The sequence below is a fragment of the Manduca sexta genome, chromosome 3 (assembly GCF_014839805.1).
Source record: "Manduca sexta isolate Smith_Timp_Sample1 chromosome 3, JHU_Msex_v1.0, whole genome shotgun sequence".
Taxonomy (NCBI): domain Eukaryota; kingdom Metazoa; phylum Arthropoda; class Insecta; order Lepidoptera; family Sphingidae; genus Manduca; species Manduca sexta.
Genome location: NC_051117.1, coordinates 9,024,583 through 9,052,389, shown reverse-complemented (window position 1 = coordinate 9,052,389; position 27,807 = coordinate 9,024,583). Strand labels below are relative to the sequence as shown.

Sequence of the window (27,807 nt, the reverse complement as noted above, 5' to 3'; positions counted from 1 at the left end):
AAGTAAACGAACCGGTAGGTACCTACATTTTTCTTTGGTTTCGCGGAGAAAGTGCATAACTACTAACGCCCAGCCTACGCGGGAAGCTACCGGTTATATTGGGACCGTGCCTTGCGCCCCGGCATTGAGCCGCCCGGATTTGGTGTCGACTTTCGGGCGAGCGCCAGGCCGACTCCCTAACCATATATAAAACGTACCGCATACCAACCAAAGTTCCACGGTGGCCCTCTTAGGGACAACAGAGGGCTTCCTTCGACGGAAGTGTCTATGTTGCCGTCCGCAGCCGCTCCTGCGCAGCGCGCTTTGTGCGAGCCACTTCCTATGGCAACACAACGAAGGATGCTCTTGCGAGCCCTACCTTCCACACTGCCATCCATCCCGGAGTTCACCAACCTGATGATCCCGGAGCTCGACACATTTACCTGAGCCACTATGGCGAGTTTTACCTTGTGTACGGTGATCACCCTCCAGCCGTATACAAACCAACCACCAGCATATCTTAATAATTATCACAATACCAATTCTAGCTAAAAATACTGACAGCTCAATCACTATTTGGCATCCACATGCAATGTATCTATTAGACCAATCTGCATCTGTTTTGTGTCATAACATTACTCTCAAGGTTGGCTGCGAACGGACTGATTAGAACCGGAGTACCATTAATGTACCATTTTGGTGCGGCCTTGTTTCTGGATTATTGTGGTGGTAGTAAAGTGCCTGGTGAGGTTGTTTTAGGACTAAATGATGGGAGATTGATGCTAAAGTCGCAACTGACCATGGCCTGTAAGTGTTTAGGATTGCAGAATTCCACTTACATACCGTTTTAGGTATGCTAGATGTTAAGTCTCATAAGTCCAATGAAAGGCTAGTGTTATTTAAACGGAAAATTATAGTGCTTACATTCAGCATAGGGCTATTTCTACTCAGATGAATATTCGACCGAATCGAAGTCATTGTCTCAAAAAAACCTTTGATGTCACTATTTAATGTGATATAAAGTCAGTCAATTATTTTTGTAAAATATTTCAGTGCACGATTTTTCTGACACTTGAATTTGCACTTGCATATTTAAATTTATGAAAAAAACAGTCATCCTACACAAAAATGAGGCGGAATGAGCATTGAACACAAATTATTCATATCTCAGATTAGCTGAACGAATATTGAGCGAATGCAGAAAAATCTTTGGTCCTAGTTATACTGGTGCACTTAACAGAACTTACGAACTTCTTATTCATGTAAAAATTACTTGTGTAAAAAATTTTACCTAAATATTTAACCCTGATGACGAAAAAACTGACTCGTAAATTTGTCTTCTATTCAGTAATGAGATTTTTTCTCCCTATCTGTAAAATCAGTTACGTATATCTGTTATGTTTGAGCAGCTCGTGCTGAAATGTATGCATCCTCCAAGTTGATTGGTAAAGTATGTTTTTGGTATTAAGACAGCTTTTATATACTCTTATATAGCTATCTTATATATCTAAGCGGCGATAGTCTAGTTGGGTGTGGAACGGACTGCCGAGACGAATGTCCGCAGGTTCAAATCCCAAGGGCACACACTTCTGACTTTTCTAAAATCATATGTGTATTCTTTGTGAATTTATCGTTCGCTTTAACGGTGAAGGAAAACATCATGAGGAAACCTGCACATCTGTGAAATTCTCTACAGGAATTTCGAAGGTGTGTGAAGTCTACCAATCCGCACTAGGCCAGCGTGGTGGACTAAGGCCTAATCCCTCTCAGTAGTAGAGGAGGCCCGTGCTCAGCAGTGGGCAAGTATATAATACAGGGCTGATATTATTATTATTATATACTCTGTATAAAATACATTTTTTTTTTATTTCAAAACTTCCACTAAGAACTTTTCAACAATAATACTTCGATACAAAAATGGCCTTAACTCGGACCCCAGACCGTTTGAGTGGATGATCCTGACCACCATCTTCGCAAACTGCATCGCTCTCGCCGTCTACACTCCGTATCCAGCCAGCGATTCTAACTACACCAACTGGGTTCTGGTGAGATTCCATATTTAAATTTTAAAGAGTATTATTTTTTTTGTATTGTTTTGAAAAAATACAGAACAATATTTAAATTAATATCAGAATACTGGCCGTTGCGTTTTATTTCCTTTTTTTTGCAGCGGTTGATTTTTTAAACTAGTGTTTGTGAAATGTGTTTTCTTTTAGACAGTTCATGAACAAAACTATTCCAAAGACAATATGCCAATTTTGAATAAATATAATGATATTTTAAATTATAGACAAATATTGTTATAATCTGGATAAACCTATAATCTAAAACAGAGAGTATCAAATGCTGTGGACATATAAGAACGTGATATGTAGGTCAACGGAAGACAAATCAGCAAGTTATTTATTTCGTATTCTAAGAATCGAAAAAACTAGGCATTTCGAATGTCGCCAATATTATGTCAACAGCTGTCATATTTATATTTCCTGTATGTAAGAAGTAGTATTTTTATCATAGATATGCGTTTTAATTAAATTTACGAGAATTTGAGTGAGACCATCACTGATTTGGTATGCGGGTATAAATCGAGGATTCAGGGCCGGCAAAATTCAGGCCACCGCTGAGGGTTGTTATATGGGTCAACGTCATAATTGGATTGTACTGTATTTTAAGCATATACCAAGACATTTTAAGTATAAAATGTCATGCAAGAATAATAATTATTTTTTTTTCTATGAAGACCGAACATATAAATAATACGCCGGTCTGTGGTCGCTCCCATAAGGTAGCGGTTTCACCTAGTTCAATACGTGGTCTATAAATACGTAGGAATAATCGGCGTAGATTTCAAAATGAAACAATTTTTCAAATTTTTATATTATATTTTTCCCCCGACGCGACGTTTCGAAAACTTTGACTTATAAAACAAAAAAATATATTGTATATTGTAATTTTGACATTTCGGACGACCTACGCCTCAGTCCGCGCCGTGATTATGAAGGCTGAAAAGTCTTCCAAAGGTCTGGAGAAATAATAGTATAAAATGTGCAATAAAATCTGAAAAATTGTTTTATTTCATGTAAAAATAAGAAAACATGATGTCGGATTGACCGTGTAATGTATAGACAAATCAATTGAAAAGTAGGACAAAAAATATTTGAAAAAACTTGATACAAGCTAACGGATTGAATTAAAGATTGGACGGGTAAAATCAGCTTAGGAGACATTAATCTGCACTAATATATTTTATATTAAATACGTTCAATTTTATTTGCAGGAAAAAATTGAGTACGTGTTCCTGGTGATATTCACGGGAGAATGCGTGATGAAGATCATCGCGTACGGGTTCGTGATGCATCCAGGCTCGTACCTCAGGAACGGGTGGAATCTGCTTGACTTCACTATAGTTGTTATTGGGTACGCATACATATCTATATATATAAAAATGAATCCCTATTGCCCTTGGTCACGCCATCACGCGTGAACGGCTGGACCGATTTCACTATTTTTTTGTTGTGTTTGTTATTGCCAGTAGAAGGATCTTATGAAAGAAAAAAATCAAAAAATTACGCGGTAAATTAAAAAATTTAAGAAAAATTTACGAAAATATTAATTTTATATAACTGTCAATTGTTTGAAATAACTGTCAACGATGGACAGAATCCGCGCTGCAAATTCATAGTTAAGACGGGACAACGTCTGTCAGGTCAACTAGTGATCATATTCATATATTTTTATTAGAAAAAGAAAAACGATGTTTCAAGGATTTTTTTTAAATATTATTTTTTATAAAATCTCTCCACAGCATGGTTAGCACAGTACTATCGAGCATATTCAAGGATGCGTTCGATGTGAAGGCGCTGAGGGCGTTCAGGGTGCTGAGGCCACTAAGGCTCGTATCTGGAGTGCCAAGTAAGGACTTTATCACCACATTTATAATACTCATCTTTTCCATAAGCTTTTTGTTGTAATTATATCAAAATTGGTTTTATGTACTATGATTTTGTCTATGAATAAGAAGAATAAATTAGAAACAATTTCTTTCGTTGTCACTTAACATGTATAATTTATCACTTTTATTAAGAGTGGCCATCAGTAATGGTGTCAAGAATCTAATTCTAGGGAAATTGGGTTTAAAAAACCAACATACCGTTAGCTTCGCAACTGTATAGCTTGAATATTTTATTGCACATGGAAAAATGCCTACTAATAACCCTCATGTTGTTCTCCATTAGTATTTTTGGGGATTCCTTTTCTGTATTCCATGATCTGCAAAAGCACATGGAATCGAACCATGGTCCATGACAAATGCGTAACAAAAGAATCAGGAGTTATATACTATACAGATCTCAATATTTCACGTCCTTCCCCAGGTCTCCAAATCGTGCTCAACTCGATCTTAAAAGCCATGGTGCCATTGCTCCACATCGCGCTGCTGGTCATCTTCGTGATCATCATCTACGCCATCATCGGCTTGGAGCTCTTCTCTGGGAAGATGCACAAGAGCTGCTACAATAAGTACACAGGTGTGAGGCATCTTATGTTTTCGATTATTTTGAACAGGCTGGCATAATTGTGCCGACTAGCAAGAGAAAATTATCCCTAGTTTTTTGAAAGTTTATCCATAGGGTTTGAAAACATTTTATATATTCGGACAAACCGGCATAATTATGACGACTGGTGAGGGATAATCATCTCTCGTCAGGAAATAAACATTAAAAAACCGATATCTGCCCACTAGATGAAATCATGGACAGCCCGCACCCATGCGACTTGGACAACGGGTTCAACTGCTCGACCCTCGGCGAAGAGATGGAGTGCCGCGACGGCTGGATTGGGCCTAACTTCGGCATCACCAACTTCGATAACTTCGGCCTATCCATGCTCACTGTGTTCCAGTGTATCACGCTTGAGGGGTGGACTGATGTTATGTATAATGTAAGTTTAATATGGACTATTATCAGTGGTGTAACTATAGGGTGCCATCACGAGCAAAGCACGGGCCCGCAGATTCATAAACCCCATTTTTTTTAAAGTCGTATCCAAAAGAGGCGCATAAAATAGTCTACATAGGTACAGATTATAGTATGTGAGCCCCTGACTACTGGGCCAGCGTAATGGACTAAGGGCTCAATAGTAATAATATATTAATTCACAAACTTTTGTCTTACTCTTGAAATATCTAAAAGAATTCGTGGTCCTTCGAACCAAATAAAATTTATGTCATTCGTTTTTGTTTATTTCATTGCATTAAATTATTTTAGATCCAGGATGCCATGGGGAACAGCTGGGAGTGGATCTACTTCGTCTCGATGGTGATTTTGGGAGCTTTTTTCGTCATGAACCTAATTCTCGGTGTGTTGTCCGGGTAAGTGTTATTTCTATCTATAATTGTATTATAAAAGGGATCTTATGTATGTATACCTACTTAGACGGATACCTTCATATTCCGTAACGGCTGAAAGTATTTACGCTATAATTCGTCTAAGTCCAAACTCTATAGCATTAATATAAAGCTGTTTGTGTTGCAATATATCTCAATATTTTTTCCATGATATTGATCTAATCCCATATTTTTTTTTTAATTAATCCTTCCTTTCCATAGAGAGTTCTCAAAAGAAAGAGAAAAGGCAAAGAACCGGGGGGACTTTCAGAAGCTTCGGGAAAAGCAGCAGTTGGAGGAAGATCTGAAAGGCTACCTGGATTGGATCACGCAGGCTGAGTACTTGGAGCCGCTAGCAGATCAGCACGACACCACAGACCAGAAGAGAGACTATGGGATAGGTGAGGACTACGGTACGGGATGTTTCGTTACCCTGTAATTCCTGTAGTCCCGATATGTATAGTTCCATAATTATTGTAACTCTGTTACTATAACGGATGGTAGATGCAATCGAAATAGATTGTTTATTCGCGGAAAGCGTATTTATTTTTGTTTAAAATAGTCATAAGGCTACAAGTATTTAATGAATTTAGAGTTTAATTTACAACTTGTAGAAATTAGTAAGTATATTATGGCGTGTCCAATGAAGTAAAGGACCCATTTAAAATGATGCTTTGTCTACATACTAAATACAAAAGAAATGGTCCTTCTTGCTTCTTTGATTTTCTATGCTCTCTTAGCAATACATAGGTTCTGAAGAAGGGTCCTAGGTTCGAATCTCAGATAGAATAGTAATGTGAGATTTCCTGTCATAATTCACCCGCCATAACATCTTATAGAGAAGGTTAACGTATGAAGCCGCTTGTAAAACGAAACCACGTCCTTCTTGCAACATAGTTTATAGTGTTAAGCGCCGAATCCCCATTTTAGGTGGAAGAATAATACTTATTATAAAGAATGTTGATTAATTATGTTTCTTATTTGTAGAATTCGCAGGTATCGCTAGCCAAACACAGAACGAACATGATTCCACGGACCATTTAGGTATAGAAAATCCGGAACCACAGAAAGTGTCAATTGGCATTGCGTGGAGGAAGGATTTTGATAAAGTAAGTTATATTAACAAATTATTATGTGTTCTTGTTGAGAATATAAATGAAGAGTTTGCATTAACAGCGTTAGTTTTATGAATCAAAATCATTTATTACAAAAAAAATAGCTATTATATGATCAATTTTTTACTTACATACATAGTATCACGCCTCTATTCGATAGGGGTGGGCAAAGACTATAGATGGCCACTTTGCAGGACAATGTACGTAGTACAATTTTTTTACAACTAATATTCAAGAAACAACGCCACGTAGGCACCAAAATACTGCCAACAGTTAAATCCACGCATTATCATACTGTTCATAGAGTAATACCTGTTAATAAGAAGACTACAAACTCTAAACTAGTCTAATATAAAAGGTTAAAAAGAATCTTTCCTCAGGTAAACCGTCGTATGAAACGGGCGTGTCGGCGCGCGGTGAAGTCTCAGACATTTTACTGGCTGATCATAGTGCTCGTGTTTCTCAACACTGTGGTCTTGGCCAGTGAACATTATCAGTAAGTAGCTTTATTATGTAGGTAATGTTTCCCAGTAAAAAAAATTTTTACCTTTTACCTCAATAAAATAAAATCTTGTTACATTAGGTTTATGATAACCTGGTATATATATTTTTAATGCAACTAAATATCGAGTCAAGCACGCATAGCTGGTGGTAAGCAATATATTCATTCACTCATCTCAGCCACAGGAAGTCCACTGCTGAACATAGGCCTCCCCCAAAGATCTCCACGTCGACCTAAGCAATACCACCTATAAACCATACAGAACTTTTAATAACCAAGCACTGCGTAACATTCGCGTGAGACATAAGATTTTAGTTTAACAGTACTCATTAATTATGCTACGTACTATGATGTCATTCAAACCCCTATTCTGCCAAATCTGAAAGTCTACAACTATGATAAACTATAAGCACTAAAGGCAAAAAAATCCGTATTGAAGTAGTTTTAGGAATCATTTTTTTCTTCTAGGCAACCACATTGGCTGGACCATTTCCAAGAGTACGGGAATGCGTTTTTCGTCGCGCTCTTCACGCTGGAGATGTTAGTCAAAATGTATAGTTTAGGGTTACAAGTGAGTTACTATATTTCATTTTTTAAGTTAAATTGACACACCACTAACCGGTAACTTTAATTGATTTATAATAATGTGACGTTTGCTTATATCAGCAACGGCAACAATTCTTCCATGGCTTAAAAAGAAATTAATAACAAATCACTTAAACTTTTTTGTACAATGCAAATTTATTTTTTATCTAATCATATTACAGATATTATACAGTATTTAGCTACGAAACTAAGTTTTGCAAACATCTTTAATATTCCAAATGAAAACTAACAAACATATCTTCACGTTTCAGGGTTACTTCGTGTCGTTATTTAACCGCTTCGATTGCTTCGTGGTGGTGGGTTCCATCAGTGAGATGGTGCTCACCAAGACTGAGGTGATGCCGCCGCTGGGCATCTCCGTGCTGCGTTGCGTCAGGCTGCTCAGGGTTTTCAAGGTCACCAAGTAAGTGCAGAAATTAAAATTACTATTATATATTTAAGATTTAGTAGTGTTATCAACCTTATCGAGAATTGTAGGGCTTCTCGTATGCGCCGATGAAGGCCACCTCGGGTTTTGGTTGGTTGAATGCTCGCTCGGATGAAGCAATACTCCCGATTATCGACTTTGGGCCGTAAGACAGCTGTAGCCGTTCCACTCACCCCCTAAGTGGCGGTAGCGATAACGCGTTTTCTCTCCGCAAAAAAAATAAATAAAAATTCCTTATAGAAAATTGTAAAGGTAAACGTTGCGTATAACAAGCTCAGAGATATTATCAAAAGCTATACAGATGCCCTTCTTTTCCGATTTATCAATCCCAAAATTTGTCCTTATACTACATCATTAAGATATTGAGGATTTCGTAGAAGTTCCTAGTTCATCGCCATATAAATCATTCCCATCGACCTGATTGCTTTACTATAGAGAATGATAAGACACCATTCCCAATTCCAGGTACTGGCGCTCCCTCTCCAACCTGGTAGCGTCATTGCTAAACTCGATCCAGTCCATCGCCTCCCTGCTGCTGCTGCTGTTCCTGTTCATCATGATCTTCGCGCTGCTCGGCATGCAGGTGTTCGGCGGGAAGTTCAACTACGATCCTGTCGAGGAGAAGGATAGACACAACTTCGATTGCTTCTGGCAGGCGCTGTTGACTGTCTTTCAGGTAATATAGTTTTGGCTTTTGTGGGTGATTTATTTATAGGTGCGTAGGAATAGATATTACAGAGATTTGTCAAATTATTGGCGAAAAAATATATATTTGCGCTGAAGGCCCGTTGAATGAATGTAGGTGAATGATGATTTTCTTAAATACCAATGAAATTGTTAGTCTCACAGCTAAATCCTTCAAAGCAATACCTTTGATGTAATAAAATTTGTAATTGACTACAAATATTGAGATGTTTGATTTATTTTCGATTTATTGGGGCAGAAATATATATACTCTATGAAAAGTTGATCTACATTTACTGCTAACTTCTTCGCTTATAGCATCATTAGTTTATTAATGTAAATGAAATATTTAATAGTAGTATATACGCATTCTTCGCAGATCCTGACCGGCGAAGACTGGAACGCGGTTATGTACGAAGGCATCAAGGCGTACGGCGGCGTCGGCTCCGTCGGCATCCTCGCGTGCATATACTTCATCATCCTCTTCATTTGCGGCAACTGTATCCTTTTTAATGATTCAATCTAATTTTAAGGCAATCATGAGCTCCTCAATAGATGCAACTTCATTTTGTAACAATATGAAATTAGGATTCCTATTCTCGTAATGCCTTATATTTAATTATAACAGTACCTGCTATTTGCTATATTATTAATTATTAGCATATCTTAATATGCATCAATATACATTTAAGGTATTTAAAAATAATAGCAACTAGAATTTAAATTAAACTATAACAAATCTAAGACTGATAAGACCTTAACCTAAAGCCGTCCAGATATCCTGTTGAACGTGTTCTTGGCTATCGCTGTAGACAACCTCGCTGATGCGGAGTCGCTCACCAACATAGAAAAGGAAGAAGGGGTAATGATTTAAAACATCTAGAATATATATTGTATATTCTCCCGTGGTGAACGAGAGGGCAGTAAGTCAGGAAAGGTGGTACTGATCTATTACATGGTTAAATAGATTGTATTATCGTATGCTGTTTATGAAACAAGAAAATGCCATTCTAATTTTACCAGTGGTATCTTGTATACATTATCGTTAAAAACGTTATGAAACTACAATTAAAAGTTTTTTAAATAGTTATTAATAATGGTGTTTAGGCCCCTGAGGATAAAGAAGGTGGCAGTGTGGTGGCAATGGAAGGTGGGCACGCTGACACGGATGATGAGTATATACATGATGACGATGCTTACACTACGGACAAGTGAGTATCTAATTTATTTATGATACCATTAACGCGATGATGACAAATTAGTTTTCCCTGAGACTCGCTGAGCTTCACTGCGCGGTGTCGTTAAATACGTGCAACTGCTGATCATGGTTTACAGGAGTTGTAGTGGTGGGTGTGAGGACGGGAAAATCTCTAAGAAAGTCTGTAACGCGATGATGACACTCCATAAACATTACTTAGTTACAAATAAGTACTATCAATCTAACACGAAATCTTTTATAGAATTTAATAACACTACGATTCTAAAGGGAAACGTTCAAGACTACGTGAAAAAATATACAGTCGAATTGAGAACCTCTTTCTTTTTTGAAGTCGGCCATAATCACTTAATCATGACAACAAAACATACCTCTTGCCAATAGGAAATGAAAAAAAATTATATGATACCTCAATATGTTTAAAATTATAGTCTGCTATATCTCATTTCCAGCTCTGAAAGAGAATATGAGGAAACAGGGTCGGAGGGCGAGCAAGCAGAAGAGTTAGAGGGTGATATAGAAGAGGGCATCGATGATGAGAACGACTCCGTCGAAAGGGTCGAAGAGGAACAAGAGAGGGGAGAGGACACAGAGATGATCGAAGGTCATCAGAGGAACCATATAGGTATTACGTCCAATCTAATCGTATATTATTATTTTCATAATATTTTGATTTTAAAAGTATAAGTAAAAATGATGGTAAAAATAAAAAGGTATTTATTAAGGTATAATAAATATAGTCAAAATAGGTTTAATGACAAATAATTAGTTGGAGAAAGTATTGGAAGTCAGTAAGGATAAAGAAAGTAAAGCTAACCAAAAAAATCAGTGAACACAGAGTTCGATGAAGAGCCTCGTCTGAAACGCAAACCAACAACGTCGTCCGCCAGACCGCGGCGGCTCTCCGAGGTCGATATACACGACTCTAAGAAACCGATACCCGATGCCACCTCATTCTTCATATTTAGCAAAGAGAACAGGTTAGGAGACGAAACCAACCCGCGAATCAACAAAAGCTTCTTCAATTAACTAGATGTTCTTTTTAAATCTTATTTATTTTAACTTTGCCTTTGGTAGGTTTAATAAACACGCTATCAAAATATTATTTTATATTCGCATCTTTCTTATTATTATTTTATGTATTTATAAGTTCACACTTTAGCTAATTTCACTTTGTGTTTGTGTTATCACTGAAAAATCTCTTATAGGTACTGTTTCAGGTTTTACGGCATGGATATAGTATAGATTAGGGTGATCTAGGCTAGAATCTAGTGTAGACTTAAATCTACCGTCTCTTTCTATCTCACAAAGATGGCGGACAGTGTGAGGAGGAGGGCACTCTGGTAACCGCGAGGCCGCGGCGGATCTCAGAACTGAATATGACAAACCAAACCCCGCCAATACCGAACGCTAGTAGCTTCTTCATATTTTCACCGACTAACAGGTGATTGGACAGTTAACTGGTCGGTACCCGTGTCTCATTGTACGAATTGGCGATGTTTTGTCCGACTCCCGACCGATTGGCATCATCATATCATTCATACCCATTTGTCCTCGTCTGAATTTGCACGAGTGTGTAAAAACGAAATTGTTTAGCAATGAGAATATTGGGTACCATGAGATTACTGTGTTTCCCATTTTAGAAGTTAGGTATGTTTGTCTAGTTCGGCCGCATGGTGATCTCGATAGTCTAGATAGAGTCTAGAATTAGTTCTCTTACAGAAACTATTAGAGTACACTGTGATACTTTCTATACTATTGCATGGTTGCATGACTTTCTTGATATTTATGTAAAACAAATGCATGATATGTGTGCTTATGTTTTCGTTTCCAGCTTCTATATGTGTAATAATTGTATATATATTATGTTGTAATACTCGTTCAATATTGGCGTATATCGATTAATAAACAACACCATATAACCAAAAATAACCTTAAACTATTGTGGAAATTAGATTCATCAGTGGTCATTTTACCAAGACCTATTAATTTTTGAAGTAGGTACTGGCAATACACGCATACCTACACCCCAAACTATACAAAACATTTTAAGGCCTAAGCATTGTTCATGTTGTCATAATCAAGTAAAGTTTTCGTGAAGTCATCGTTGTTTATTAAATGTTCTATTATTTTTCAGCAATCCTTTTCGCCGCACGCCTGCCCCCGTATTGTAAACCTTATTGCATTTGATTAAAGGTCCATATTTACTTCGTTACAATCTGCATCAACAATTATGACAACTTGAGCATTCTCATCAGCAAACTCCGTGTATTTCCAGCCTCAGAAATATCGCTTACGAAAATAAGTTTTAGCCTTTTCTGTGTTGTTTCTTAAACGACATTAAAGTCTATATCCTGTGCAAATTCAATATCTTCATTGTTATTAATGCTGGTTACTACGCCAGGTTTCGCGTGTTCTGCTACAAGATGTCCTCGTCTTCCACGTTTGGGAACATTATCCTGGTTTGCATCATGCTGTCCTCGGCCATGCTGGCCGCAGAGGATCCGCTTGATGCCACCCAGAAAGGGTTTAGGAATTGGGTGAGTACATACTAAATTGTTGTGAAAGAAGTAACTGTCTCGGAATTGTGTATTTTGTTAGAAATACCTTAAATAATATGAGGTCGTATCGCATTCTTAATTTACTAATATCATATCAGGACTCCAAACTTCGAGATTGTGGATCGACTCCCAGTTCGGACGACGTAATTATTCAGAATTGATTGAGGTCAAATTGGATTTTTTATTAGGACGTACGCAATATATCGATTGCAGAATACTGTCACGTGGGCTGATATAAAAAATACACCTGTGTTAGGATTTACTGTCCAGTATACATATATTCTACCAACACCTTACGTTCTGTTTCAGTTGCTAAGTCAATTCGACATGTTCTTCACGGGCATCTTCACGCTGGAGCTGTTCCTGAAGCTGGTCACGTACGGGCTGATCCTCCACCAGGGCGCCTTCCTCCGCTCCGCGTTCAACGTGCTCGACATGCTTGTCGTCTGCGTCTCGCTCGTCTCCATGAGTTTCAAGTATGTTTTCTTGTTTTATGCCTCTTAATTGCTTTATGAGGAGATCCGTAGAAGAACGAAAATCACCGACATAGCCCATCGGATTAGCATGCTAAAGTGGCAGTGGGCAGGGTACATAGCTTGCAAACTGATGGCCGATAGGGCAAGAAGGTACTAGAGTGGAGGCCACAAACTGGCAAGCGCAACGTCGAACGTCCACACGAGGTAGACAGATGACCTCATAAAAGTCGCAGGAGGTCGCTGGATGCGGGCCGCTACCAATAGCGCAATCTGTAAATATTTGGGGGAGGCCCATGTTCAGCAGTGGACATCCTGCGGCTGATGATGATGATGATGATGATGAATTGCTTTATGAATAATTTATAAGGAGAGTCATACCCAGCAAAATGTTATACTATGCACTGACTAAGTATATTGCCTTTAAGATTTCTATAATTTATAGGCCTCAGGTCCTGAGTGGATTATCAGCCACAAAAATCGATCTCATTACAATATGTATTTGTAATCCTACAATATTTATTTTAGATCTAGGTTTTATGGACTTAATTCGCTCAAAGTTTTTAATATATCCATTACAAGACTATTACTACAAGGCTGTCAATTTGCTGTTGCTTCAGCTGTTATAACAACTGAGACTTTTACAGTATGGTGGTGTATCTCGGCGACAAGTAGACAGCCTTCGCACGATGTCTTAATGTCGAGTCTCAACATATAATATGTAACTCTTATTTATTTCATTATCTGCATAGGTAGCGTTTACAAATAACCTTCAAATCATTCTTCCAGGTCTGGTAGTATATCTGTGGTGAAGATTTTGCGAGTGTTCAGGGTGCTGAGGCCTCTTAGGGCCATTAATAGGGCCAAGGGCCTTAAGGTCAGTACTTCCGTTCATTCCTTTATAGATATATTCACGACTAATTATTTGCAAAACTGTTCATATTTACCTTTTAAATAAATTGAAATTATCATTGTAAATTTAAGATTTAACTTTAAGGATATTTTGTAATGTCAGAATGTTCAAGGCAAGACAACCAATTGATAATATGCGTGGACACGTTAAATCTGAAATATATGAAGCTACTAAAATAGAAGCTATAACATTAAGCTTCTCAAATGCGAGTCATTCACATCATAATCTGAATGAAGCTATTTTAAAATTAGCCAACTTCGAAGCCCTATATTTGCCAGACCATATCCACAAGTCTACCGACCAATGCTAGTTTTTCAATTGGGGGCCTATATCCAGTAGTAAAATACATCTGAAATAATGAAACTCCTATAGGAGAGATAAAGCAACAAGACTCCAAAATTTTAAAGTTCCAACTAGTCTAAGGGATTGAGAAAGTGAAATATGCAAAGTTGATGTCTCAACTGCGTTTACAAAAACAATGGTCAAAAATCTTACCTATGGGAGTTTCGTGGAACTGAATTACAAACACTTATAGTATTTTCCCGTGATTATAGCACGTTGTTCAGTGCGTGATCGTTGCGATAAAAACGATCGGCAACATATTATTGGTCACGTCGTTGCTACAATTCATGTTCGCTGTAATGGGAGTGCAAATGTTCAAGGTAGGGGGCACACACCCCACCCCACGGTCTTCACTCACAACCACACGACACCTTTGGGTACCCACACCACTCATTTCCCATTTCTACACGCGTTTTCTGCTTCTTTTTTTATCTTTTTCTGCTTTGTGCTAATTTGTTAGCTTCCGGTATGTGGAATATTGGGAAGCTGGTTTTTCTATTTTAATTGAAGATGTTCAGCTCACTTTTCCACTATACAAATACGTTTCTATGCTATAGGACGCAGCAGAGTAATTTCTTTTGCTTCGCTTTCTTTTTAATTTTTTTGGACTATTACATTTGGAAATATCTTTGATCTATATCGACATTTTGACAATACTTTTATACAACTATGTGAATTATTTGAACAATAAAAACATAAACTCGTGGATCGTGTCTCAATTATACAACAATAATTATGGAAAAAATAAGAACAAATACCAACACACAATTTATAAAATTTGTAGAATTTAATTTGTTTATGGCATGCAGACCTGTTATATAGAATCATACATTGATAGATAGTATCCATTAGCCGCATGCGAAAACCCAAAGGTGTAGCCTTCAAACCCGATAGACTAATACATAGAACGCATCCCCTACCTTGGCGTTTACTTCTAACAATTTACCCCTTGTTTTGAATTACCCCATTGTGATTTACCAGTTGTAAATTACCCCAATGTGATTAAAAATGATCTGCTTGTCCCTTATGTCCTGGCGGTGCGTGATACCGGACGAATGGATATGTCCTTACCCCTTTTGGTAACGTATTACCCCTACTAACGAGTAGTATGTGGTGAAATGTGTGATAGTAGCCATTAAGACTATAGGAAATATAATGCTCGTAACGTATTTACTTCAATTTATGTTCGCTGTCGTCGGCGTACAGTTGTTCAAGGTGATTGTTTAATATATTGGGGTAGAATGGGACTTTTAGCGTGAATACGTGTAATTTGAAAACAAAGCCAATAAAGCATTACTGTTTTATATTAGTTGTTATTTCTTGTAGAGTTAAGATTAAATATAATTTTGTAGTACAAACATTATGTTTGTGTGTTCGTTTACCCCAAATTTAATTAATGTCTATTAATAAACTAATGGAGTATTATACAAGGAATTATACCTAACGGGTACCTTTTGTAAAATTATAAATTAATATAAATATAATGAACAAGACGTATTCACGGTAAAAAGCTCACAGAATAAAAGTATTTATTGTTATTTGTCGCTTCATGTAACCTACTAACAATAATGGCAATGCTATAAATAATGCAATTAATTAAACAAAACGAGTATTCAGTGACCGTTGGTAGAATGTTGTATCACGCGCACAATTGTTTAGAATGTAGCTAAAGGCAACCACCTATGATACCAATAAACCAACTGATCACAAATACAAAAACATATGTAAATTGAATATGTATATATAAATAAATCAGAAAACTATGAATACAAACATTTCACGTTAGTAAAATAACGAATAAATTAGAAGAGTAGAATAAACGAAGTTTGCACGTTATTTATCATAAATGCCCTCCATTTTAAATCGTAGTCCGTAAAATGTCGGGAATGTATGAGTTATTTTTACTGTAGGTAATACATATATAATTTAAATTATTTTTGTGGTAATATTTTTGATCTTGAAAACAAGAATAATTTAAATATTTGGAGATATTTGCATGATCTATATTAACAAAATCATATTTTATTGCATGGGTAATGTAGTGTAGCCAGCTTTGAATGTTCCGAAACTGTTATTCCCCAACCATTTAATTGATTAATTATTGCATACTTAATCACTGTTTTGTTACTCACCTCACATGTTTAGAGGGTTGGAGACTAAGCTTTGATTTAATATGTACTGATTATTTTTTATTGGTAAAAATTACTCTATAAATATACTTTTTACTTATCATTTATTGCAGAATAAAAATTTGCTTATTTTGAACATGTGTTGATAGGATTCATTTTGTTTTTATTTCTGAAGTAATCAAAATGAATTAAGGCTCAGTCAAAATTATATCAGCAACTGTTTGCTACAAATCAATGAAAGTATAAAAATAAATATATAAACAATAGAATGACGAAATAATGATTTATGTAATTCCAAAATATTTTTAGATTTTTATCAACACATTAAAAAGTTAAAAAAAATATTTTACAATGACTGCAGTAATGAATGTTGTTGCATGACTAATCGTTCGATATATTCGTTGACTATGACTAACCAAAGAGACTTTGTTTCAGGGTAAATTTTTTAGGTGTAACGATATATCTAAGATGACAGAGGATGAGTGCCAGTGAGTATAAAAAATATTTTCTTGCTATATTATCACAATATATTAATTTACTTCATAGGACATTTTAAAAAAGAGTAAAAGTGAGACCAAAAAGTTTGCACCCCAGAGCAGTTTACGTATACTCCTGTATTCTGGTTTACCCCATTTATTTCTATAAGTTGTTTTACCCCGGGGTATTTTAATCATGTTATGGTAATCAAAAAAACTCATGGTTTGTTTATTTTCTCATTTATGTGTTAGTGTCATATATTCTTTTATTTAGAAAACACATATTAACATAATTAATTATGCTAATATTGACATCCCAAATATACTTAAGTGAACCAAAATAATTTATATTTTGTAAATTACGTCATATTTTTTTATTTTTTTGATAAAAATTTCTAGACCCACGTATTTACTCAAAAATATGAACAGATTATTTGTATAGATATTAGAGACTGTTTACCATTTTTTTATGATTTCCAGGGGGACGTATTTAGTGTTCGAGAATCGTAATTATGTAGTGAGAGATCGGGAGTGGAAACGCAACGATTTCCATTTCGACAACGTCATGAAAGGAATGCTCACTCTGTTCACTGTTTCCACTTTCGAGGGGTGGCCGGGGTGAGTAAACGACGCAAGGCTTTTTAATTATTTTACGAAAAATTATAGAATCCTTTTATGAGGTTTGATTCCAATAATATGTAGGTATAGAAAAAATTGCAGAGGAAAAGGTATTTCGGCTCGTCACAACAATGTTTACATAATATAAGTTGTAACTCCAGATATTATTTGCATATCATGCAACCTAATGTTGCGCTCATTTTGCCAAAGTTGTGATTAGTAGTCGAAAATGGTCAGAAAGGCGGATTAACCAACTTAAAAAAGAATAGCTTGCATCTAACGCTATTGAAAATGACTCCAAGATTTTCTCTCCGCAAAATTTTTGTAACACGAACTCACATAGCTAATGGAGGCCTTAAAGGTAGTTGAACGGGGCTACACCACGCTGGCCTCATGTTTCAGCGGACCTTATGCTTGCAAAGGGAAGAATAAACATCCCTCTTCCGTCAATCGGTAAAAAGGTCTCTCAAAAATCTGTCGTCCAACCTCGCATATACTTAAGGCTCCAAATATTTATAGCAGCACCTAATTCTGTATCAAAAAGGTTTATCTGTTTGTCTGTTTCAGGTTGCTGTACGTGTCTATAGACTCAAACGCAGAGGATCGTGGTCCCATTACTAACTTCCGTCCAATTGTAGCAGCTTACTATATTATTTATATTATTATAATTGCCTTCTTTATGGTAAGCATTTTTACTCCTGCCACTGCGAAATAGGTGTGTAGTGTATTTCAAATTGATCCAGGAAGTACAAACTTTAATATATTTAAAAGTGTGATGCGATTACCTCGTTGGCTTTTTTAAAATTTTAGCTGTTGGTGGTCCGATCTTCGCAGAATGAGCTCACAAAGGAGCTCAAAAAGTTATATAATTGTAAAATGTAGGTAGATATTGTAACTTTGACTTTGCGGATGAACAACACCTCAGTCCCCCCCGTGACCATGAAGGCTGCAAAGTCTTCGAAACGTCGGGAGAAAAATAAAAAACAAAAAACCGCGATAGAATCCGGAAAATTAGTTTAATTTCAATGTCTAACATTCGCATAAACATAAGAAATCATTAGAAAAATCACACTTAATGGCGATCGGTTCTTTCTGGAATATGTTTGGAAAAGTGGATGCTCTTAATCTCTGTTCAACTATACATGTAAAGGCCTCTTAAGTATCTCTGAATTGTACTCATAAACATATTTTGTCTGGTCGTTGTCTTTCTGGTCTCCAAGATACAGGCTTTGCTTAGTTTAGGGCCCCTGTTTAATAAAGTTTTAAAATTTCTGTAAAACTATAATCAATTTTATGCATATATGTGAAAAAAATGTTTCCGTTTAATGTTATGCCAAATAAACTTTATTATTATTTGTTAATAATTTATATTTGTAGGTAAATATATTCGTCGGTTTCGTCATAGTGACATTCCAAAATGAGGGTGAGCAGGAATACAAGAATTGTGAACTAGATAAGAACCAGAGGAATTGTATTGAATTCGCGCTCAAAGCAAAGCCTATCAGAAGGTAAGCGTTAGTACACGGTGAAGTGATAAATAAGATAAATTTTATAATACTAGAGCTTTCTTTATAAGCGTTTTGTGTAATTCAAGAATTCTTCATTTTATAGCAAAAAAAGAGATTTTGTAAGCTTATAAAAGATAAATAAATAATAATTTCTGTTCTAACGGAAATTAGCCAAAAATCGACTTAGCGTAGTGTTAATTGCAGATGTCGAAATATTCATAGGACTATGCAGTTACAGTCCTGGGCAGTGAATTATATATATCTAATATATATGTACACTCTTTACTGCTTTCTTTACTTTACTGGTGTTAAGTCTTTCATATGTGAAGGTACGGCTGAGAAGGTACCACCGCAAAGACTTTTTCTGCCGCCAAGTAGCAGTGAATAGTCACTCTTGTGGTTCGGTTTGAAGGACATTGTGGCTAATGTAACTACTGGACATATTAAGACTTAAGATCTCATGTCTCAGGATGGCGAGCGCAGTGGAACACCAAACAGTACTTTGTAATTCAAGGTGTTGGATGATGTGTTACTGTTTATGGGCGGTCGTATCGCTTACCATCAAGAGAACGGCAAGCTCGTCTTGTCATTCAAAGCAATAAAAAAAACTCGCCAAAGAATATCCCGTTGACTATCAAAACAGATATCGTCTTCGTATCATCTCTATCATATACGTGACATGTGATATTGCCGATTTTAATTAACTTCCCAAAAATATAGGTGCCAATCAAAATAAATGATTTGTAAGCAAAAAGCAGCGTAGGCAGGCCTCCCACGAGATGGACCGACAACCTGGTGAGGGTCGCCGGAGTCCGATGGATGAGGGCGGCCCAGAACCGGTCCCTGTGGCGCTCAATGGGGGAGGCCTATGTCCAGTAGAGGACGATACCCAGCTGAAATGAAAAAATGAAAAAAAAGTATCAAAAATTATTTTTCTGATTTGTCAATTGTCTAAAAGCTATTGTACTCGTTTATGGAAAACGATAAGAGAATGAAATTAAATTTGTTATTACAGGTACATCCCAAAACACCGAATCCAGTACAAAGTGTGGTGGTTCGTGACGTCACAGCCGTTTGAGTACGCGATCTTCGTGCTGATCATGATCAACACGATCACGCTGGCGATGAAGTACCACAACCAGTCGCCGGAGTACAGCAAGGCGTTGGACATGCTGAATATGCTGTTCACTGCTGTGTTCGCGTTGGAGTTCATATTTAAGCTCGCGGCGTTTAGGTTCAAGGTTGGTGGACTTCCATTTGTTTATTTCTGCTGCACTGTAACGACGATCCAACACTGAAAAGGGCATTTTTTTACTCTCTTACCTATACAACTATCGAAGCTTCCATTCGAATAGAACGTCCGTAATTGCAAAAAGGCGGATTTGCCCCTAAAGACGGCGTAAGGCCCCCTCACCTTAAACCGATATTTATTCCGTACTCTCTTCATTTATTTAGCTTGATAAACGATCTAAAGTATTTGTATCCCGGTTAGTTTGTTAATCCATATCATCATATTAAATGTTTAGAACTACTTCGGCGACGCTTGGAACACCTTCGACTTCATAATAGTGCTCGGAAGCATCATCGACATCGTCGTGTCTCAAGTAAACGAACTCAAGAACCAGGTAATACAACACAAAGTCTTTATGTTGTGAGTAAAATATTTTAATGGCTAATGAAGAAAATAAAAGTATACTATATTGTAGAAGTGATGCGATTTGATATCCGAATATCAATAGAACTACGACGGCTCTAAAATTTATAATGTTTTAACTATTCACCGGTTTGCTACTCAAGTATATATTTGAGAGTCAGAGGCAAAACGGCGATTAAGTTTTTTACAATTTTATTATATTAATAAAGTCCTGAGTTCATTACAAAATATAAAAAAATGGTATTTAATTTTTATAAACGGTCATTAAAATATTTTACGCGTAAAGACTTTACATTTACGATACACTGGTCACCTATCACGCTGTATTGATTTTGAATTGGCAACACTGCTTACTATTCTTTGTATTGCCAGACACGAAATATTATTTCCTACCTAGCGTGGGTGTAAATCACAAAAATCAAAAACAAGTACAAAATTTGGAAAATCATTTAATTTAATTAAAAGATACAATTTTTTAAGTCTATAATTTTTTTCTCGATTGTGTAATTTAAAATTGATAATTTTGAACTTAATTATACCCACTAAAATATAAACTACTTAGCTTAGTATTTACATTCTAATGTTGCTAATTCAAAAAATAAATAATGTACTAGTTACTGTCCCGAGCATGGACATCGATGTTGTAATAACAGCATAACGCTAAGCAATTCACAATGTTACCGACAGTTGACTCAAATTGAAGCTGGTGTTCATTTCAGGGTAGTGGAATGCCAAGAGCGCACGTGGTTAAGGTAAGTTATGCTTCCACGCAGTTATATGTATTTGTAAATGATGTTTTGTTGAATAAATAAAATTTTAATTTTAATTTTTGAAGGAAGATAGCTTGGTCACAAAAGAATAGTATGTTTGGAGAAAATTCAAATTAACTTGTAAATCTGTCACATGGGTACAGTGTTACCAAATGTTGAAAATTCTACTAAATTAAAATAATAAATAATAAAATTCTACTAATTTTTTTTACCTTACTAAAAATACAAAACGTCATTAACAACTTAGAATGTACTTAGTATTAAGGTGCAAAATCGTACGTACAACGAATTGAAATCAATACAAAATTACCACCTCATCCAAATAGATGCACTAACTTTGCATACGGAAGGCTTTAGATGTTGTATCAAATGTGGGTATGGATGGACGTGGGACAGCTTTTGGTGTACAATGGGACAGTAACGTTGCCAAATAGTCGAACAAAGCACAAGGACGCACTTGCACAAGGTGTACATACTAGTTAATAAGTTTCTGAATTAGGTACCTACTTTAGAAAAATGTAAATTTGAAATGAGGAAGAAATTAGGAATAAATAGATTTAAGTATTAAACTAGTAATACGCTATATTCCAGATTTTATTGTTGTTTTTTATATTATTTTCTCCCGACGTTTCGAAGACTTTGCAGCCTTCATGGTCACGGGGAGACTGAGGTGTTGGTTGTCCGAAAATATAAAAAAAGGCGATAAAATCTCGTAAAATAGTTTTATTACAATGTCTAACATTCGCGTAAACATAAATATTTCTACAAAAAAGACGTATAATTTCTTGGTTTTTTGTTTTAAGGGAGTTTGTTAGTGTAATGGAATTTTTTTTTATTATAAGTTAATCGACCCACATTATTTTTATACAAATATAAAATTCATATAATTATGCTAGTTTTAAGAAACATTATTTAAATGATTCACGTACTTTATTATAAGTAACACAGGTACGCTATAAACATTTTCGTACATCATCTAAGAGTAGGCTTCATGCAGATGGTAATACTTCCTTACAGTAAATCTCAAGTACTGACGTAGTATTGGAGTTTACGAGGTAGGCTGATGAGATTACCAGCAGCCCATTACTTTCCAATTCCGTTTAACATTAATTAAACGTCAGCAACACAACCCAGCTCTTTCATGTTTTAACTGTGATCTATAAAATGATCCAATTTGAAACATCGAAAGTAAAAAAACATGTACATATTATGTTGATTAGTTGCTGTACACGATCTAAATTGTGTTTCATCCTACCTAATATCTTAATGCATTGACTCGTTGTGTTTTAAAACAAAATAAAATTTAACAAATTATACATGTTATAAAACAAAGTCCCCTTTTCTGTCTGTCTGTATGTTAACGATTTTCTTAAAATCTACTGAACATTTTTTTATGGAATTTGGTAAGGACATAGTTTAAAACCCTATATGCTTTCTATCCCGGGAAAACATATATAACGGGACTTTTATATCGAAAACTCTTTCATGTGAAGCCTCGAGCAAAAGCAAAAAATATCTTCCACATGATTTATTTCTCTCCCTGACCGTAATATCGATTTGACCTTAAAACGACAAACCACTCCGAAAATTTAATTTCCATTAAAACAATTTTAACTCTCAACACTGTTCTACATAACACGACTATTCCAGGAGTCCTCAATCCCGTCGATAAACTTCTTCCGTTTATTCCGAGTGATGAGGCTGGTGAAGCTGTTGTCGAGGGGGGAGGGCATCCGGACCCTACTGTGGACATTTATCAAGTCCTTCCAAGCATTGCCTTACGTCGCGCTGCTCATATTAATGCTGTTCTTCATCTACGCCGTGGTTGGGATGCAGGTAGGGGATGTGACTAAAGATATTGCTTCTATTTTAACTGGAGTAAATAGGGTTGAACGGGAGAATGGGGATGAAGAGATAAATGGGAATGAAGGGGTAAATAGATACAAAAATGATTAAAGGTAAATATTAACTCACACAAATTTACTTTATGATAAATAAATTTCCATAAAATTTCGATTATCATAAAATTTTGGATCTCAATTTGGTGGAATAATCACTAAAGCAGTTTAAACTCTATTCACCCCATTTAACCGTAGATACCACCCTATTATTGGAAGTTGGTAAAACTTCGCCTTTTTAATTAAACGAAGCTGACCTTCTGTTAAAAGTCTAGAAAAGACTATAAGTCTTTGATCGTTTTGCAGGTCTTTGGAAAGATAGCGATAGATGACAGCACTCCAATCACGAGGAATAACCACTTCCAGACTTTCCCTCAGGCTATCCTCGTGCTGTTTCGTTCTGCGACCGGTTAGTGTAAAGATTTGTTATATTACTGCGACGTAACATGGCCTTGTCGTCAAAAAAAAATCATTTTTAACCGACTTCAAAAAAAAGGAGGAGGTTATCAATTCGACGTGAATTTTTTTTTAATAACCTCAATCGATGAGGAAAATTAAGTTAATAAAAATAGATATTAAGAAAAATGTATACTAATTTAAAGTAATTTTCCTATTCTTGCCGATTAAAATCAATATATTGACCTTTATTCAGTCGCTGCTATTGGTGTATCAAATAAGATTTACTTCACTTAACAGTTCCAAATGGTAATAGGCTCTTGACCTAATATTATGAATTTTGAATTTATAAATGACACCTCTGCCTAATTGTACTCAGATCTACTTATTATTTGCTGGTGGTAGGATATATTTTATATACGCCCGAATAGCGATCAACGTACACAAAGTATTAAAACTCGCCATAGTGGCTCTCGTAAGTGTGTCGCGTTCCGGGATCAGCCTGTGTATACCCGATTCCAACAGGCCGACATAATTATATCGACTGCCAAGAGGTAATCATCTCGCGTTAGTCGACATTCTATTGAACCCCACTCCACTTACCAACGGGGTCCCTATGTTGTGCCTGTAAAAAAAATATTCCAGGCGAGGCGTGGCAGGACATCATGATGGGAGTGTCCCCGGAACCGGAGGTGCGCTGCGACAAGAACTACGACGAGGAGGGCGAGGACAGCTCTGGGACCTGCGGCAGCGTGCTCGCCTTCCCATACTTTATATCTTTCTACGTTCTGTGTTCATTTTTGGTGAGTTTTGACTGATAGTTAGCAAATCTCTTCAGATCCTATTGATACTGGTACTTATTACAATGAAAATGTCTTTAGATCCTATTAATGTATTGGTACTTATAAAAGGAAGGACTTTATTTATATCTATTGACAACTTGGTGCTGAGGAAGACTGGGCTATAATGGAACTGGCAACTGCTTTTTTCTTCAACTATTTGTTAGTTTGTGCGATGTCTTATTTTTTTTCAATAACTTATCTCATATTTATAATATCGTTTCATACTGCTGCTTTTTCAATAATACACAAAGTAGTCATACATGAATTAATTCTCTTATACGAGGGATCTACCGTCTGCCATTGATAATTGGGACCCGGATTCAATACTGTTTCAGATTATAAATTTGTTCGTGGCTGTCATCATGGACAACTTCGACTATTTAACTAGAGACTGGTCTATATTGGGACCACACCACTTAGATGAATTTATAAGGTAAGCATTCTCGTCTTACCATCTGTAATCTGTACTTAGATGTTGCTCCTAAAATCTTTCTTTTTTAACATGGAACGCTCAAATACAGGAGTTTACTGGCAAAAATACGTCTGGATATATTTTTTTAAATTTATTGTTTTGAACGACGAGACGAGCTTGCAGATCGCCTGATGGTAAGCGATACGACCGCCCATTAACAGTAAAGTAATGTTCAGTTTTTTTTTTTCATTTCTTTAAATGACGAAAGCTTATCGTTGGCTTGATAGTAAGCGATACGACCGCCCATAAACAGTAGAAACAACATCCGACAACTTGAATTACAAAGTATTGTTTGGTATTCCACTGCGCTCGCCATCCTGAGACATGAGATGTTAACTCTTATAAGTAGTTACACTGGCTACAATGTCCTTCAAACCGGAACTAACCAGTGAATACACACTGTTCTTGCCGACAAAAATAGCCATTGCGGTAGTACTAACCCAGGCGGACTCTCACATATCAGAGACCTACCAACAGTAACAGTAGTTATTAAATTTATTTCAGATTATGGAGTGAATACGACCCCGACGCTAAGGGTAGGATAAAGCATCTAGACGTAGTTACATTGTTAAGAAAAATTAGCCCCCCATTAGGTAAGTAATGCTTAAAATCATATACATATAATTAAGACTCTTGTACAAAATAAATCCAACACCGCTCTCTTTATTTATATTAATTTTAAACCTAAGTAAAATTATAAATGCAAAATTTTGCGAAATATATATTGTGAAAATGTTTGGATATTTACGAGTGTATTATGCATCTGTTTGAAGTAGACTCCGAAACTAGAGAACGGATTCGGACGAAATTTTGCCACGCGTAGACTACGTCTTAGTTTAACTCATAGGCTTAAATCTTCCGGTAATTTGCTCCCATGGAAAGTAATAGAATTTTTTAGATTTTAAAAATATATGGCTCTAGTGTCGAACAATGTTTTAAGAAACGGGAAAGACGCAAAGCCTCGAGCAACGTCTAGTATTCATTATAGTTATATACTGTATCTGATCCATGACATGTTCAGGATGATGAAGCCTTAATCCTTATGGATACCATAGATATCACAATATTATTTTTAAAGACTCATAAAATTGGATCCAAACCACCACACTATATCATCATCATCAGCCGCAGGATATCCACTGCTGAACATGGGCCTCCCCCAAAGATTTCCAGATCGCCCTATTGGAAGCGGCCCGCACCCAGCAACCTCCTACGACTTTTATCAGATCATCTGCCCAACTCGTGGGTGGACGTCCGACGCTGCGCTTGCCAGTTCGTGGCCTCCACTCCAGAATCTTCTTACCCCATCGGCTATCAGTTCTGCGAGCTACGTGCCTTACCCCTGCAATAATGATATTTATTGACTTCCAGGATTCGGCAAGTTGTGCCCTCACCGCGTGGCGTGCAAGCGGCTCGTGTCTATGAACATGCCACTCAACTCGGACGGCACGGTGCTCTTCAACGCCACGCTCTTCGCCGTCGTCAGGACCTCGTTGAAGATCAAGACTGATGGTAAGAATATTTGTCACAACGCTAGGCACGAGAATATGCGATCATTTTTGTTGGATAGTTATTAGACTGATTCCAATAGTACCAAAGTAAGGTAAGGATCTCACCCCTCTCCTTCTCTGGTCCATTAAAATGTAAGCTAGCCCCTCCCCTCTTCCCCGCTCTGCCCCTCAAAATGTACAATATATAATATCTGAAACCGAAGACCTTATATTACGATCTTTACATCCGAAATGCTTATACAAAGTTTTAGCCTTATCTAAGACTAAAGCAAACAAGACAATGCTTAATCGTACCATATTCTAAAAGTGTTTATCACAAAATAATTCCATCAACAGGCAACATAGACGACTGCAACACAGAACTAAGGGCGGTAATAAAGAAGATTTGGAAGAGGACGTCCCCCAAACTCCTGGACCAGGTGGTGCCGCCGCCCGGGGACCCCAACGAGATCACCGTCGGCAAGTTCTACGCCACCTTCCTCATACAGGACTATTTCAGGAGGTCAGTATTTTTTTAGAAAAACATGCATTATGGGCTGTGACGTAGGTTAGGTTAAGGGTTAGGATTAGTAATAGTAAAGCACTTAATCACAAGAGTGAAGTTAAATTTGATTTCTGACGGTTTTTATTTTTTATTTTATTTTGGTAAGTTCCAAACGAACTAAAGTCATGGTTATAAAATATATAAAAATAATCTAACTAAAAAGTCTAATAAAAACAAAATTGCTTTTATTAGATTTTGTAACGTTTTTTCAATTTCAAAAATAAATGGAATGGTATAAAAATATACACTTTCATATAACAAGAGATACGAGAAAATATCATTTTCTGTGAAGTGTAAATAAAATTAAATGTTTCATAGTCACTCCGTCATGTTGTATTCATCGGTTTGTCGTTTCGGTTAACACTGACGAATAATTTTTGTTCCATAGGAATCACGCGTAAGTAACTCACCTAAACACGTATGTGTAGGAGAGAGTTTGTCCCCCTTTTTAGTGTTTTTTTGTCATCACCCCGATTTCGAAGGACCTAATAGTCGTACTATATAACGAACATCCTGTGTTAAGTTCCTGTGCATGGTCCCGAAGATTCCATTGTGGATTTGGAGTTAAACTTCTATTTCCAACTTTTGCTCATTCAGTTTGACAAACACAAGTCAAAACGACGTCGAGGCGAGCGATTTCTAATTTTGATTTGTGTTTGCATAGATTTTCAAAAGTTGATAACTTATTACTAGCATGCTACGTGCCCAAATATCCAAATTGTGTTTTTTGTTGTGATATTTTGTTTAGCTTAGCTCCGATAGTGTTCGTTTAGGGACGACGGTACACC

The 27,807-nt window shown here is 36.5% G+C and overlaps 1 protein-coding gene across 3 annotated transcripts in view; it reads left to right on the top strand.

Annotated features, from left to right (window-relative positions):
- The window catches only part of LOC115449641 (muscle calcium channel subunit alpha-1), a 94,246-nt gene that overhangs the window by 59,769 nt on the left and 6,670 nt on the right, over positions 1-27,807 (top strand). For 2 of the 3 annotated variants that reach the window (XR_005112447.1, XM_037439385.1), the window contains exons 4-38: positions 1,919-2,024; positions 3,257-3,396; positions 3,785-3,891; positions 4,353-4,505; positions 4,721-4,917; positions 5,244-5,347; positions 5,585-5,775; positions 6,350-6,471; positions 6,858-6,973; positions 7,448-7,550; positions 7,837-7,988; positions 8,478-8,688; positions 9,076-9,196; positions 9,473-9,558; positions 9,804-9,907; positions 10,365-10,537; positions 10,742-10,892; positions 12,317-12,452; positions 12,783-12,949; positions 13,736-13,823; positions 15,309-15,416; positions 16,766-16,818; positions 17,287-17,424; positions 17,992-18,106; positions 18,802-18,932; positions 19,948-20,173; positions 20,459-20,557; positions 21,306-21,338; positions 23,007-23,192; positions 23,561-23,663; positions 24,296-24,453; positions 24,828-24,925; positions 25,469-25,557; positions 26,336-26,476; positions 26,812-26,977. Coding sequence is in view for 2 of the 3 variants with exons in the window: in XM_037439385.1 (XP_037295282.1) it covers positions 1,919-2,024; positions 3,257-3,396; positions 3,785-3,891; positions 4,353-4,505; positions 4,721-4,917; positions 5,244-5,347; positions 5,585-5,775; positions 6,350-6,471; positions 6,858-6,973; positions 7,448-7,550; positions 7,837-7,988; positions 8,478-8,688; positions 9,076-9,196; positions 9,473-9,558; positions 9,804-9,907; positions 10,365-10,537; positions 10,742-10,892; positions 12,317-12,452; positions 12,783-12,949; positions 13,736-13,823; positions 15,309-15,416; positions 16,766-16,818; positions 17,287-17,424; positions 17,992-18,106; positions 18,802-18,932; positions 19,948-20,173; positions 20,459-20,557; positions 21,306-21,338; positions 23,007-23,192; positions 23,561-23,663; positions 24,296-24,453; positions 24,828-24,925; positions 25,469-25,557; positions 26,336-26,476; positions 26,812-26,977 (4,572 nt within the window). In the remaining variant the exon portion in view is untranslated. Of the gene's footprint in view, positions 1-1,918; positions 2,025-3,256; positions 3,397-3,784; positions 3,892-4,352; positions 4,506-4,720; positions 4,918-5,243; positions 5,348-5,584; positions 5,776-6,349; positions 6,472-6,857; positions 6,974-7,447; positions 7,551-7,836; positions 7,989-8,477; positions 8,689-9,075; positions 9,197-9,472; positions 9,559-9,803; positions 9,908-10,364; positions 10,538-10,741; positions 10,893-12,316; positions 12,453-12,782; positions 12,950-13,735; positions 13,824-14,413; positions 14,522-15,308; positions 15,417-16,765; positions 16,819-17,286; positions 17,425-17,991; positions 18,107-18,801; positions 18,933-19,947; positions 20,174-20,458; positions 20,558-21,305; positions 21,339-23,006; positions 23,193-23,560; positions 23,664-24,295; positions 24,454-24,827; positions 24,926-25,468; positions 25,558-26,335; positions 26,477-26,811; positions 26,978-27,807 lie in introns of all 3 variants that reach the window. The other variant, XM_037439389.1, reaches the window with a different exon arrangement.